Here is a 12,994-nt window from a genome sequence, read left to right on the forward strand (position 1 = left end):
CTGACAACACTCATCTATATGAATGTATACTAACTGTACAGAAACAAACTCATATTTTGTGCAGCTTATTTATTCACACTAAGTGGAAGTCCTAGCCAACTTTATTTCTAACTACTTGTCCAACCTATTCTACTCACTCAGCTTGATATCACTCAAATTTAACAAGTTTGCCTTCTCATTTACTATGAACTAGGCCCTGACAAATTTTGGAACACTGGAAGAGTCACCTAACTTTGAGTTTTAATATTTTGTCTATATGATGGGGATGGAAGTGTACTAGAAGACTTATGAAATTTTATAACACCGAAATTTTATTATCAAGGTCAGGGATCAGATTCCATTCTAATCACTCAATATTAAATTAGTGCCTGCTATGTGGAAACGCTGTGTAGAATACAACAGTGAATAACATATATTCTTAGTGAAATGTGTTTTGAACTAAAATATTCAGAATCAGTTATAGTATTATTGTACAGTAATATACTGACTTTTATAAAGAGAGACATTCATTAGCATAATTCTTGCAAATTCCATGAACAGAACTGGTATTTTTTTCCTACTCACGTTATTATCAAGAATTTCCCTTACCTACGACTTCCTTTTTAAACTTCAGTTTAAGTTGCTTCCTTTTATCTCAGTTGCTCTCTACTGAATTGCAAATAAACTGCTCAAAATTGGAGCTCCCATTCCTCATCCCAAAACAATTTTATGTTTTGGTTCTCTTTTGTTTGGAAAAAAACCTTTAACTTTTCTTAGTGAAAAAAATTTTAAGAATTTATGAGAACCTTAGGAAATGATTTCACAGAAAAATATTATAGAAAAATATAACTGTGCCTTGCCCAAGGCAGGAAACTTTTAGGAAGATAAGGACTGCTTTAATGGTTCAGAGCCACACTTCCACAGATGTAGGGGGCTGTCTTTAATGGTGATGCAAAGGGTTGTGCAGAGGAAGGACTTCACTTCAAAAATATATGAATATGCCAGGTTTCCTTACTGATTTATTATGGAAATGTCATGCATTAATTTGTCTGATTTGCCTTCTGGGAAACACAAGACATCTTTGAATAATTTGTTTTCCTCATTTCCTACGTCAGACAACTTGTTAAATTTTAGAGCTAAAAGAAACCTCATACCCCTTCAATCACCTCATTTTATAGATGATGCAACTGACAAAAAGAGTAGTTAAAACACCTGTCCAAAAGAATAAAAAACAAAACAAAACAAAACAAAAACAAACAAACAAACAAAACACCTGTCCAGGTCACACAAATTCAACCACAGAATTTATTCTCTTGATCCTTAATACAGGGTTTCTTCAACATATCACGTTTGCTTGATATTAATAAACTTTTAATGAATTTAAATTTGCTTCTTTGTAGTTTCATAAGGTTATCTCTATCTTAATTAGAATGAACTTGAATTTAGTTAAGAATTCATGCTCACCATATATAAATACTTTTTCATTCTCTTGATGAGGGCAGAAGCTGTGTTTCACTTATTGTATCCTCAGAACTTCTTACAGGGTCTGAGATGGTACATGGCAGGTATTCAATAGATTGTTAAAGACTGAGAGAATGAACTTGGATCACATAAACTCTTAGCTTTAATTTTCCTAAAGAGGAAAAAATCTAGAGCTATTTAGTTTAACCTTATTTGCTTATTTCAGACATTTTTCTCTAGACTTTCTCCAGCTCTATTACATTTCTTAAGGTGAGGGAATCAGAATTTCGAATGAGGATAGAAAGCTTTCTTTCTAGATACCAATAATCTCAGTAAGCGTGGTTCTTTTGCATCATCTTACACTAGCTAACAGCAGCACTTATTTGACACTTTTCTTGCAGTGTGTAAGTACAACACATACATTCTCCTTGCTTTTTCAATACTCAGCAAATTTTGGTTTCATTTACTCTGCTAGAACAAATTCCCGCTTCCAAATCAATTATAAAATATTAAACAAGACTAGATTTAGCATCTATTATCTTTCTCTATCCAGAAAGGCCTATTATCCTTGTGTTTCCCATGTTTAAATAATTTATCTGTACAACCGAAACTGTTTGAGTGTCTTCTATGTGCAAGCCACTGAACTCCTTTCTCTGAGTAATTCACAACATTCCAGATACTTAGCTATTTCTCAGGTTGGCACAGAAAAGGATTAAAAAAGCTTTGCATTCATGAAAAAGACCTTCAAGAAATCTAAATAAAAAACATGTTTTAGTTTTTTCTTATGCACTGATTTATTTATTGCCATCCACTAAGCCTCTACTAACCCCAGACACACCCTTCTTGTCATCCTTAAGAATGCTACAGGAATCCTTTTATTCAGCAACCCTACTCCATTGTCCCTTGGCCCTCAGACATTCATCCTGTGATCCAGAAGAACTCTAGAGAAATCCTTCTATTCAGTAATCCTGTCCTTTATTACACATGCTACCAGAGAAACTTAGAGATGGAAGAAATCTTAGAGATTTCTAAGTTAAACTCTCACATACCTGTATGATATTCACCAATGATAAAAACAAATCACTATAGCCAAGTATAGCACTTCAGCTCTTTAATACACTGCATGCCTGATATATACACATAATACTTACTTGTACTCATCATAGACTTCCTGTTTGGGCAGTGAAGTCTCAGGATGTTCCTCTAGGGTATTCCGAATCCAGGAAAAGGCATGCATTTGCTGTGCCCGACTAGATGACATGGCATTCTGATCACTAATCATAAAAGAAAAACATGTTTTGGCTGAATCAGACAGCATTGATAATTTCTGAGCCAGGCCTAGATGTTCCACTAAAGGATTGTGTATAAACACACTATAAATGACTAAACCAAACTCAGGACATAAAGTGTATGCCTAGTTATCCAAGTACAAATTGTCTACCTGTGGTTGTGAGCCATTATCTATAGCTAGTGTCAGACTGGAGTTATTGCCCTGCTCCATCCCCCCACCATGGCCTCTAAAGTGGCAGAGGTGATGGAACACTGAAAACATAAGATATTTGTTTTGAACAAAATTACCTCTAAGGTGACATTTGTTCACTTACCTGCTGTTCATTTGCCTAAACTTACCAAATCATCAAACTATGAAGTGAAAATTATGGAAAAAATTGTTTATTTTCTATTTGCTTAGTATTCTTAAGTAACTAAACTGAAATCTTACTAAAGCGCTCTATGCTCCAGAATGGAATTCACACTGGAGAGATCCTGAAAGGACAAATCTTCCTCTATAGTCCTTCCTGTAGCTGGCCCTCCTCTCCAGGCCAATACCTCCACTAAACATCATAAATTTTTATTATCTGGCAGTGTCACTTATAATGTGAGGGAAGCTCCTCACTTGAGTCTGACATTCATCTCAGGTACAAAAACTATAATTTATTTCCAAAGAATTTCCTGACCAATTTCTAGGACATAAAATTATTAAAATAGTTACAAAATTTGGTCCAAGGGGAAAAAAGTAAAAGCAACAGATTTTTCATGCCATTTCTTTTCATATATACACTTTCTAAGTAATGTTAAGCATAACTTATATGAATGAAATGAATTCTGAGAAATACTTAAAAGGTTAGAGAAACTCTTTTAAGAATAGAATGCACAAACCAACAACTTTTCTCTATATTTTCTAAATGAGGCTATTAAATATTTTTACTAATGAAAATAGAGTAATACTCCCAAGCACTTAAAACATCACACATTTATCATAAATTCATGTGCCATAAAGGCAATTCATTTTTTTCCCTTTTTTATACTCTGTGCCCTGCTGACCTGACAGTACCTAAGAAACGCTCGCACTGTATTGCTCACAATAGTTATCTGTTTATTCTTTGGTTTTCCATTCAATTTTCAAAATCTCCCACACTGTATAAATATCTGTTTATAAAATGTAACCCAATTGCATTTCACAGCATTTACCCAGGTACACAAATGAATTAACAAAAACTATGGGTAAACACTTAAACAAATACAATTAAAAGACTAAACCAAAGACTAAAAAGATCTACTGTTTTGACAGTCTGTTCTCTGATGATTTTTGGAACAGTGCAAAACAATAACAACCACAACACAAACGTAAACACTGTAATGGAGGCAAAAACAAGAGATGTACCTTTTCTCTCCATTGCTGAGACCAGAAGGCAGCTGAAGGTAGAGGTAGAGTTTCTCTAGGTCTGTAAACTTCTCAACTTCTTGCTGGTTAAAAAGGATTAAAAAGAAAGATCATTTTAAAAATTCTTGTTTCTCCCTCAACAAAAAACTAACACCTCCCTAGAAAATATTGACTGTCTAAATTTAAACCAGATGGAATGAATCACTTGCCAAAGAAAACAAAATCTAGGCTTTTTTCTTATTAGTAATAATACAGTCAAGTTGTTTGATAAATTTATTGCATATAAAAAGTTGATTAGTAAGAGAAAATGGTACTTTCCTAATAATTCTTCATTCCAGGTATAAATAAAATCATAAATCAATGCTTAGATAAAAGTTTCTCATTTTAAATCACATTTAAAGAAAGAGAGTTGTACAATATTACAGAAAAAGTACTAGGTAAGGAGTCAAGAGAGTATTAGTTGATCTTAGCCTAACCATTTAACTGGTTATGAGGCTTCCATGCTCTGGCAGATTTTCCTTAGAAATGTAAAATGAATAAGATGATTTCTAGGATCCTTTTCTAATTCTCAAAAATCTAGAACACGTGACTGATGATGCTACTGTCACTGGAGGTGGAACTGAGGTTTAAAAATAGTTATCCCTCAATATCTGTGGATAATTGGTTCCAGGAACCCCCTCCCCCACCTCCAGCGGATACCAAAATCCACAGATGCACAAGTCCTTTATTTAAACTGGTGTTATACAGTCAGTCCTCCATAACCGAGGAATCAAATCTGATTCAGGGTTGGTTGAATCTGCGGATGCAGAACCTGTGGCTATGGAGGGCCAACTGTACCAAAGTACAACCAACAATCCTTTCTATACCACGCACATGTAATTTTTCTCTGACTTGCAGCACTAGATGTTATTTGGAGAACCTACTTGTAAAATCCTTTGTCACTACCGACCTGCAACTTTGTCATTTTGTCTATAAATGCACTCTTTAAAAAAATTTCTGCTATACAGAGGACTGTATAGTTTTCTTTCCCAGCTGAGTTTGCCACAGGATAGCTTTAAATGTGTCACAAATCCTACTGTAATAAAAATATCATAATAAAATTTTGGTAGCCTAATTCATTACAATTAAATTGCATTGCAATGGAAAATATGGACAGATTACTGGCATTCTTGGTGGCAGAATTTATTCTTACATAACAAAGCACAGCTTAAACATAGATTCAATTTTTAAAAAACACTTGAAATGATGTAATTTAGCCTCTTCTTATTCTCACCAGAATTCATTCACAAAACAGTTTAATTACAGAATTTATCCACAGAATGATTTAATCTATTGATTACATGCAATTAACTCTCAAATCCCCATTGTTTTCATTCCACTGTCTACTGGGTAGTTTCCAATTAGCTCTTGCTCTAATATCTGATAGACTGATCAGCAATATCCTATATAACTCTCTCCTCAACAACAACAAAAATCCTCACAGATACGCAGACATTTCCTTTCTCAATTGTTACTTCACACCTTCTTTTCTCTAGCTTCCCAGTGTTCAGTTTCGGAGTCTGCCTAGTTTTGTTCCTCTAATCCTTCATTTAGCCTTCTGAACTCTTTCCCCCATGTTCTTCCAGTCCCTTTATTTTCTTAGCCAACACATTAGCTTAGGGCTTTAGCTGTTTTTCTTTTAACAATAAAGGAGAATTCGTTTACTCATTTACTTATTCACTAATTTTATTTTCTGCAATGTTCCACAAATGATTTATGATAACTATGAACTTACACTATCATAACCTATATAAAGACTGGAAATAGACAGATGAACAATACAATAGTCCCTGCCCTTAAGGAACTTACAATGATTCTTGAATTATTAAAAATGTCTAACTTCCTGCTTTCCCTGCCTCCAACCTTTCCCCACTTTAATCAGTCAAATATAGTTCCTAGAATACCCCTTGATCAATATTTTTTAACATCACCCACTTAATCCCAACAGTGCCTATCATATTAAATCAAAAACAGATTATGTTACCAAAAAACTATGAGTATTATTATGGGCAAAGTCTAAGAAAACGCAACACAAAACATCATTTTTTTGGATAAAGAAACTCTCTCTTTTTCAATGGAATATTATTCAGCCATAAAAATGAGTGAAATCTTGCAACAGGGATGGACCTTGAGGGCACTATGCTAAGTGAAATAAGTCAGACAGAAAAAGATAAATACCATATGATCTCCCTTATATGTGGAATCTAAAAACAACACCATGGATACAGTGACGACTGGTGGCAGCCTGATGTGGGTGGGGAGGTCAAAAGGTACAAATTTAGTTATAAAATGAGTAAGTCATAGGGATATAATGTTTAGCTTGGTGATGACAGTTAATAACACTGTACTGCATATTTGAAAGTAGCTAGGATAGTAGATCTTGAGAGTTCTCATCATAAGAAAAAAAAAATTTTGTAGCCATATATGGTGATGGATGTTAAGCAGATTTAGTGGGGTGACCACTGTGCAATACAAGCATACCTCGAAGGTACCACAGGTTCAGTTTCAGACCTCCACAGTAGAACAAATACCACAATAAAGCGAGTCACACAAACTTTTTGGTTTCTTAGTCCATGTAAAAGTTATCTTTACCCTATACTATTGTCTAGCGAGTATGCAATAGCATTATATTTAAAAAAACAAGGTACATAGCTTAATGAAAAATATTAATTGGTAAAAAAAAAATGCTAACCATCATCTGACAATGCGGGCAGGCTTACCACAAACCTTCGGTTTATAAAAAATGCAGTATCTGCAAAGTGTAATCAAGTGCAATAAAATGAGGTATGCCTGTATATACAAATATTGAATCGCTATGTTGTACACCTGAAACTAATATAATATTATGTCAGTTACACCTCACTTAAAAATAAACAAAAACACATCATTTTTGATGGCAAGAATAAAAAAACTTCATACTGTTGGAGAAACCGTGGATTCTATAGTTTTCAATTTTTATATATACTAGAGAAAAGATCAGAGAAGAAATTTCAGAAGGAATTCAGAAGATAATCCAAATTAGGATAAAGTGTCAAAGAGATCATTTAAAGATGGAATAGTTTTGAAAAAGATCAAACTCTTCCCCCGCCACCACGTTGTGCCTTTCAAACAATGAAAACTTACTACTGTCAATTACTCTTTTATTTGTTATGTGGGGCTCAACACAGAAGAAAACATTTGGAGAGTTTACCAAAACTGGTATCAAAATTCTATGAAGCAAATGAGAACAAAATGACTCAAGTACATAGTGATGGCATTTTAGTCCAGCAAAGCTGAGTTTACCACGAGGGTTTTTGGTTTTGGATATACTTGTCATTTACGGCTAATCACTGACTGATTTCCAAAACAATGATCAGTGGTGTAGAGGACCTTAACCCTGCTTGATTAACAAGGCAAGAATATTATGTGGCAAGTATGTTAAACATTAGATTATCTGATATACTTTGTAAAGATTTAAACATCAAGAATAAAAGTTTTTTGTCCCATGTGGAGATTTATTGGTTGTCAAAAAGAAATATGTTTAATGGATTTATGAAATGAAGGACAAAGCTGCTCTATTTTTAGAGTATTAGAAAAAAGACCAACTACATAATTTTTTTTAAATTATAATTTTTAAATTCAGCCATAAAAAGAAATGAAGTATTGATACATGCTGCAATATGGAGGAACCTTGAAAACATTACGCTAAATGAAAGAAGCCAGACACAAAAAGCCATATCAAATGCTTTCACTTTTATGAAATATCTAGAACAGTCAAATCTGTTTCTCTCTTCTGCAGAGAGAAAGACTAGTGGTTGCCAAGGACGGGAGGAGGGGAGCAAGAGGACTTACTGCTTAATGGGTTTCCTTTTGGGTTGATGAAAATGTTTTAGAACTGGGTAGAGGTAGTGTTTACATAACATTGTGAACATACTATAATTACTATTACTAATGATGAACTTTATGTTATGTGTATTTTACAATAAAGAAATTACAATTTTTAATAGAGCATATTTGGTAGACATATCTGAATGCTTGGCGTGAAACTTCAAATGACAAGCAACAACATCCCTATCCATTAGGCTTAAAAGTCTTCATTTTTTTGAGCTGAAGATGTTAAGTTCTCAGAGCAAAGTTACTGAAAATGTCTTCAAGTTAAATGTCTTCAATCTCAAATATTACCTACTCTGTTGAATGAACTAAGGTGGTAATTTACCACTACCGTAGTTGAAAATCTTTCCCAAAAGCTTATGGGAATTCTCTCACACAGTTCAATCTTTGCAAGCAGATATCCAAAGAATCTGGGAACTAAAGTTTGATTTAGGGACTTCCTAGGTGGCTCAGTGGTTAGGAATCCGCCTGCCAATGCAGGGGACACAGGTTTGAGCCCTGCTCCAGGAGGATCCCACATGTTGCAGAGCAACTAAGCCCGTGTGCCACAACTATTGAGCCTGCACTCTAGAGCCCACGATCACAACTACTGAGTCTGTGTACCGTGGCTACTGAAGCCCATGTGCCTAGAGCCTGTGCTCCACAACAAGAGAAGCCACCAAAACGAGGAGCCCGTGCACCACGATGAAGAGCAACCCCCACTTGCTGCAACTAGAGAAAGCCCGTGTGCAGCAACGAAGACCCAATGCAGCCAATTAATTAATTAATTAAAAAAGTTTTATTTAAATGTCAAAGGAATTCCAGGAAACCACTTTGGAGAATTTTTGGCAAAAATCTTCCAAGTAAGTAAGCAGACCTTGTGTGTCAATCATTCCATTTACATAAGCATACACTTATATAGCTGGTTTTTCAGAAACTTTGGGTATGAAAACAAAGCAATGTTACAGACTTAATGTTGCAAATGACCTAGATACTGCTTTGCTCTTTCACATCCTAGACAGAAAAGCATATACAGCAAAGAATCAGATTCAACATTCACTTTGATATCATATGATCCAGAGAAAACTAAAGGTGTGAAGCAAAATATACAAGATTAAGTTACTTTTGGAGGATCAAGGTGGACTTTTGTGTTAGAATTCTACTACTCCTATGCCCTTCCCCTCTGGAGCTTTGGGCTGATAAAAAGACTATTCACAAAAGGAACGAGTAGCATGGAGCTATCTAATTCCTTCTATGAGGTGTAAGTACAGTGGTGAAGAGAATAAGGGAATATGTCATATCATATGCTCACCTACATTTCTCAGACTCTGCAGTTAGTTTAGGGCCATGTACTCAGCACAAGTGATGCATTTCATTTCTCAGCTGACATAATTAAGAACCAATGTGTCAACTCTATATCCTTTTCCCCCCATTGTGGCACCTTGGCAGTCCTGTGTTTCAGTGGTGAGGCTACAACATGGTAATGTCTGTCAACGTGGGTTCCTCAGGGACTATGCAGAGCAGGGTCCTCCAATGGTTTGTACTATACATATAATGTGAATGAAAGTAAGTTCTTCCGGTTTGGCCACTAGATCTTTCAGGCTTCCTTTGTTTTGGCAGCATAGTCTTGCCCATCCTGATTAATACAGAAAGTTAGACCTTTCCCTCTAGCACTTCTGAGAGAACTGAAGATCCCTTTGAGATATGCAGATAAAAACGTTGAGAGAGGAAATGGGCTCCTCTGTAATCACAAAAGTTTTCATTTGCTGATTTTCAGAATAGTATTTAACTTACTTTGAAATTTCAAATTATATTAACCAAGAATATATTTATATTTATCAAAATGAAACATGGGCTAAAAAAAGGTTAAGAAGTACCAGTTTAGACTATACAGCCTTCACGCTCTCTTCCACTTTAGTTAAAACAAACAAACAAAAAACAACAAAAGCCACCTAGTTAAAAAAATTCAACTCTAATAAATTCTGTACACATGATCCTACAATATGCCTGCTTGTCCCTCTACTTTGGGCCACAGCAATTACTCAGGGATTTATACTCAATTAATTTGCATTTACTGACTGTGAAAAAAAATTTTTTTTTCAGTGTCTAGTTATACCTTTCCCCCTCAACTAGATTGAAGACTCTGGTTTATCCAAACTCAATCATCTTTTGAGGCAGAATCCTAAAGTGTAAGACAGAGCCAGATGGTACTCCTTTTAATATCCCAATTTATTTTTTAAATTTAAAATGATAAAGTATTTTAACCAATGTATAGAAAGTGGGCACACATGTATCACTATCCATATTTAAAAGATGCCAACTTTTTGCCACATTTGCTTCAGAATTCTTTGACTTTTTAGATTACACGATAGTGTTTGTTATATGGACTGAAACCAGTTTGTCCATTTCTTTATGATAATTAGTTATTGTGAAGTTTCCTTATTTCAAATAGTGCTGCAATAAAAACTCTTATTTGCGACTGTTGTGTCCTTGAGCGGGAGGTTTTTCTATACTACGTACCTTGCTAAAAGCAGAAGTACTTGGTCACATTAGATGCACATCTTCAACTTTTGTTGGTATTCTCAAAGTGCTCCCCAAAATTGCTATGCCAATTTATATTTCCAACAGCAATGCTACAATTTCTCCACATTCTTGTTAAAACCTAAGATTTACATTTTAGCTAATCTTATAAGTATGAAAAAGTATCTTCACTGTTTTATTTTACATTTTCTGACTGACAATGAGACTATCATATTATTTACGAGTTCACTCCAATTTCATCATGCATCAGAATCACCTGCAGAGCTTCTTAAAGATAACAGAGTTTCTGATTCAGTAGTCTGGAGCAGGGACCGTGAGAATCTGGATTTCTAAAAAGTTCCCATTGAGATGTTGATAACTGCTAGTCAGAGGATCACATCTGAAGAATCACTGCTCAAAGAACTACACATTTAAAAATGGGGATACTTACTGTGTAGTCCGTATACTAATCTTCTATTGCTTAGAAGTGCTGCTAATATCTTCTCCCACTGGTAGCTTGTATTTGCATTTTATTTTTGGAGTCTTGAGATGCAGAGAAGTTTTTAATTTCCAGGCAGTCAAATATATGAATCTTTTCATTTATAATCTGTGCTTTTTGCATCTTATTTTAAAATCCTTCCCTATCCCAATATCATTAAGATATCCTATGTTTTCTTTCTAAAGTTTTGTTTCTCACATTTAGGTCTGTAGGTATTGTACTTAATTCCTCTGAAACTTATTTTTCTATAAGTTATGAAGTAGAAACCTAATTAAAAATTTTCCACAGGGTTAGCTAATTTTCCTAGTATAATTTGTTGAATGATTCACCAATTCTAATTTTCATGCCACTCTTATTTATTAAAGGTTAAAAACAATGCCATTTCTACTTTTAACATTTTAAAAACAACTTTCACTGAGTTGGAGTTTAGAAAAAATCTGACAACTTATCCTTGAGAGGATCATATAGCAAAATGTATGATTCACTGATCCTTCTTGAGCTTGTGAAACAGAATTTTCATATAAGAATACCATCCAGTAACTGATGAGTATAGTAATAAAGCAGCTTTGATGGAGCTTTTAGAAATTTGAGATTAACAGGCAAGTCTCCTATTGATAAATTAATAGCTAATAAGGATAAAGGACCTATATTATATATTATAGATGAATAAAGCAGGTGCTACTTGAGCTTGATTGGTGGACCTTTCAAATCTAATCTAAAACAGCAGGATATAGCGGTAAGGTACAGAATCAGAAGGCCCGGATCTGAGTTCCAGATTTGCCACTCATTAGCTTTGTGATATCAGGCAAGATGGGCATTAATTTTCAAGTTTGTACAACAGTGATAAAATGCCCATAAAATTTTTGTGAGGATTAAAAGAAATTTATAAAATGTATCTATGATAGGTATTATTATTACATAAACATTATTTTGAAATATACACTTGTTTAAGGTCAGATTTTGGCAAAAGAGTGCATAATTCAAATTCTATCAACAAGTATGGGATCTTTTATTTGAAAAAAGCGAGGTATCTAAAGAAATTTAAGAAATATTTAGCCTGGTGACCCCCACTAACTTAAGAGGTACACCACAAGAACAAGGTCTGTAGATTTTATGTGAGCATCAGACTTGACCACAAGCTATTGAAGACAATGTTCCTCCAGCACTGACTTTTGTCAGGGTAAGTGCAGAAAAATACAGATGCTGTTCCCTCCTGAGCCATCAAGAGGTAACTGAAGTTAGAAAATATTTCTGACAACTGTGATACTAGAGAGAAAGGAATCGATCTAAGCAGAAAAGGTCAGAAATAAAAGCTTTCCCCGGGTTGGACTTCGGAAAAAAAGTATAACTTTTCCACCTGTCATCTGTCATTAAAAAAATACCTGAAACACTATTCTATATTTCAAAAAACAGAGTTAATTTTTAGTATTTCAGCTTATCTGCTCAGGACATCTGCCTGCAAACTGTCAAAACACACCAGATGAATTTCAGAGAATCAGGCAGAATTTTCAATGTCTTATTACTAGAACTTGAAAACCTTCAAGCAGATGGTAAGGAAATACATTCCCAACATTTAATGGCACAGAATACAGTTATAAGGTAGTCTGAATGGACAGATCTGTTCCTGTTTTTAGGGAACATCCCGAATCAGGTTCACCCCACAATTTCTCAAACATTAATAAAAAAGGATTTCTCTTGTTTGAAATAAATTTCTTTGCAGTGATGTATTTCTTGTTATGAGACTTTCCTCTCCATTTTTGTCTGCTTGTTTTGTTTGTTTTGTCTTTTTAACAAGGTCACAAAATTGGGGAAGGGTTGATGCTTACAAAGATGGTAACATGTAAAGACTTAATTGAAGAGCTTTCATGCAAATCCCTGATAGGTCATTATCTTTATTTCCAGAAGCAGCAGAAACTCTCCTGTTGAGAGGTATAAACACCTTTCAAGGAACCAGTCAGGTTGACAATGATGGAGTCTTGATGGAA

General features: G+C 34.6%; 1 protein-coding gene across 3 annotated transcripts in view; it reads right to left on the minus strand.

Moving 5' to 3' along the window:
- RFX7 (regulatory factor X7) overlaps positions 1-12,994 on the minus strand; it is a 142,236-nt gene that overhangs the window by 50,867 nt on the left and 78,375 nt on the right. For all 3 annotated transcript variants that reach the window (XM_057722417.1, XM_057722416.1, XM_057722418.1), the window contains 2 exons: positions 4,103-4,185; positions 2,592-2,714 (listed from right to left, as the gene is read on the minus strand). In XM_057722417.1, the coding sequence (XP_057578400.1) occupies positions 2,592-2,714; positions 4,103-4,185 (206 nt within the window). The remainder of the gene's footprint in view (positions 1-2,591; positions 2,715-4,102; positions 4,186-12,994) is intronic.

This window comes from Hippopotamus amphibius, chromosome 2 (assembly GCF_030028045.1).
Source record: "Hippopotamus amphibius kiboko isolate mHipAmp2 chromosome 2, mHipAmp2.hap2, whole genome shotgun sequence".
NCBI classification, from domain to species: Eukaryota; Metazoa; Chordata; class Mammalia; order Artiodactyla; family Hippopotamidae; genus Hippopotamus; species Hippopotamus amphibius.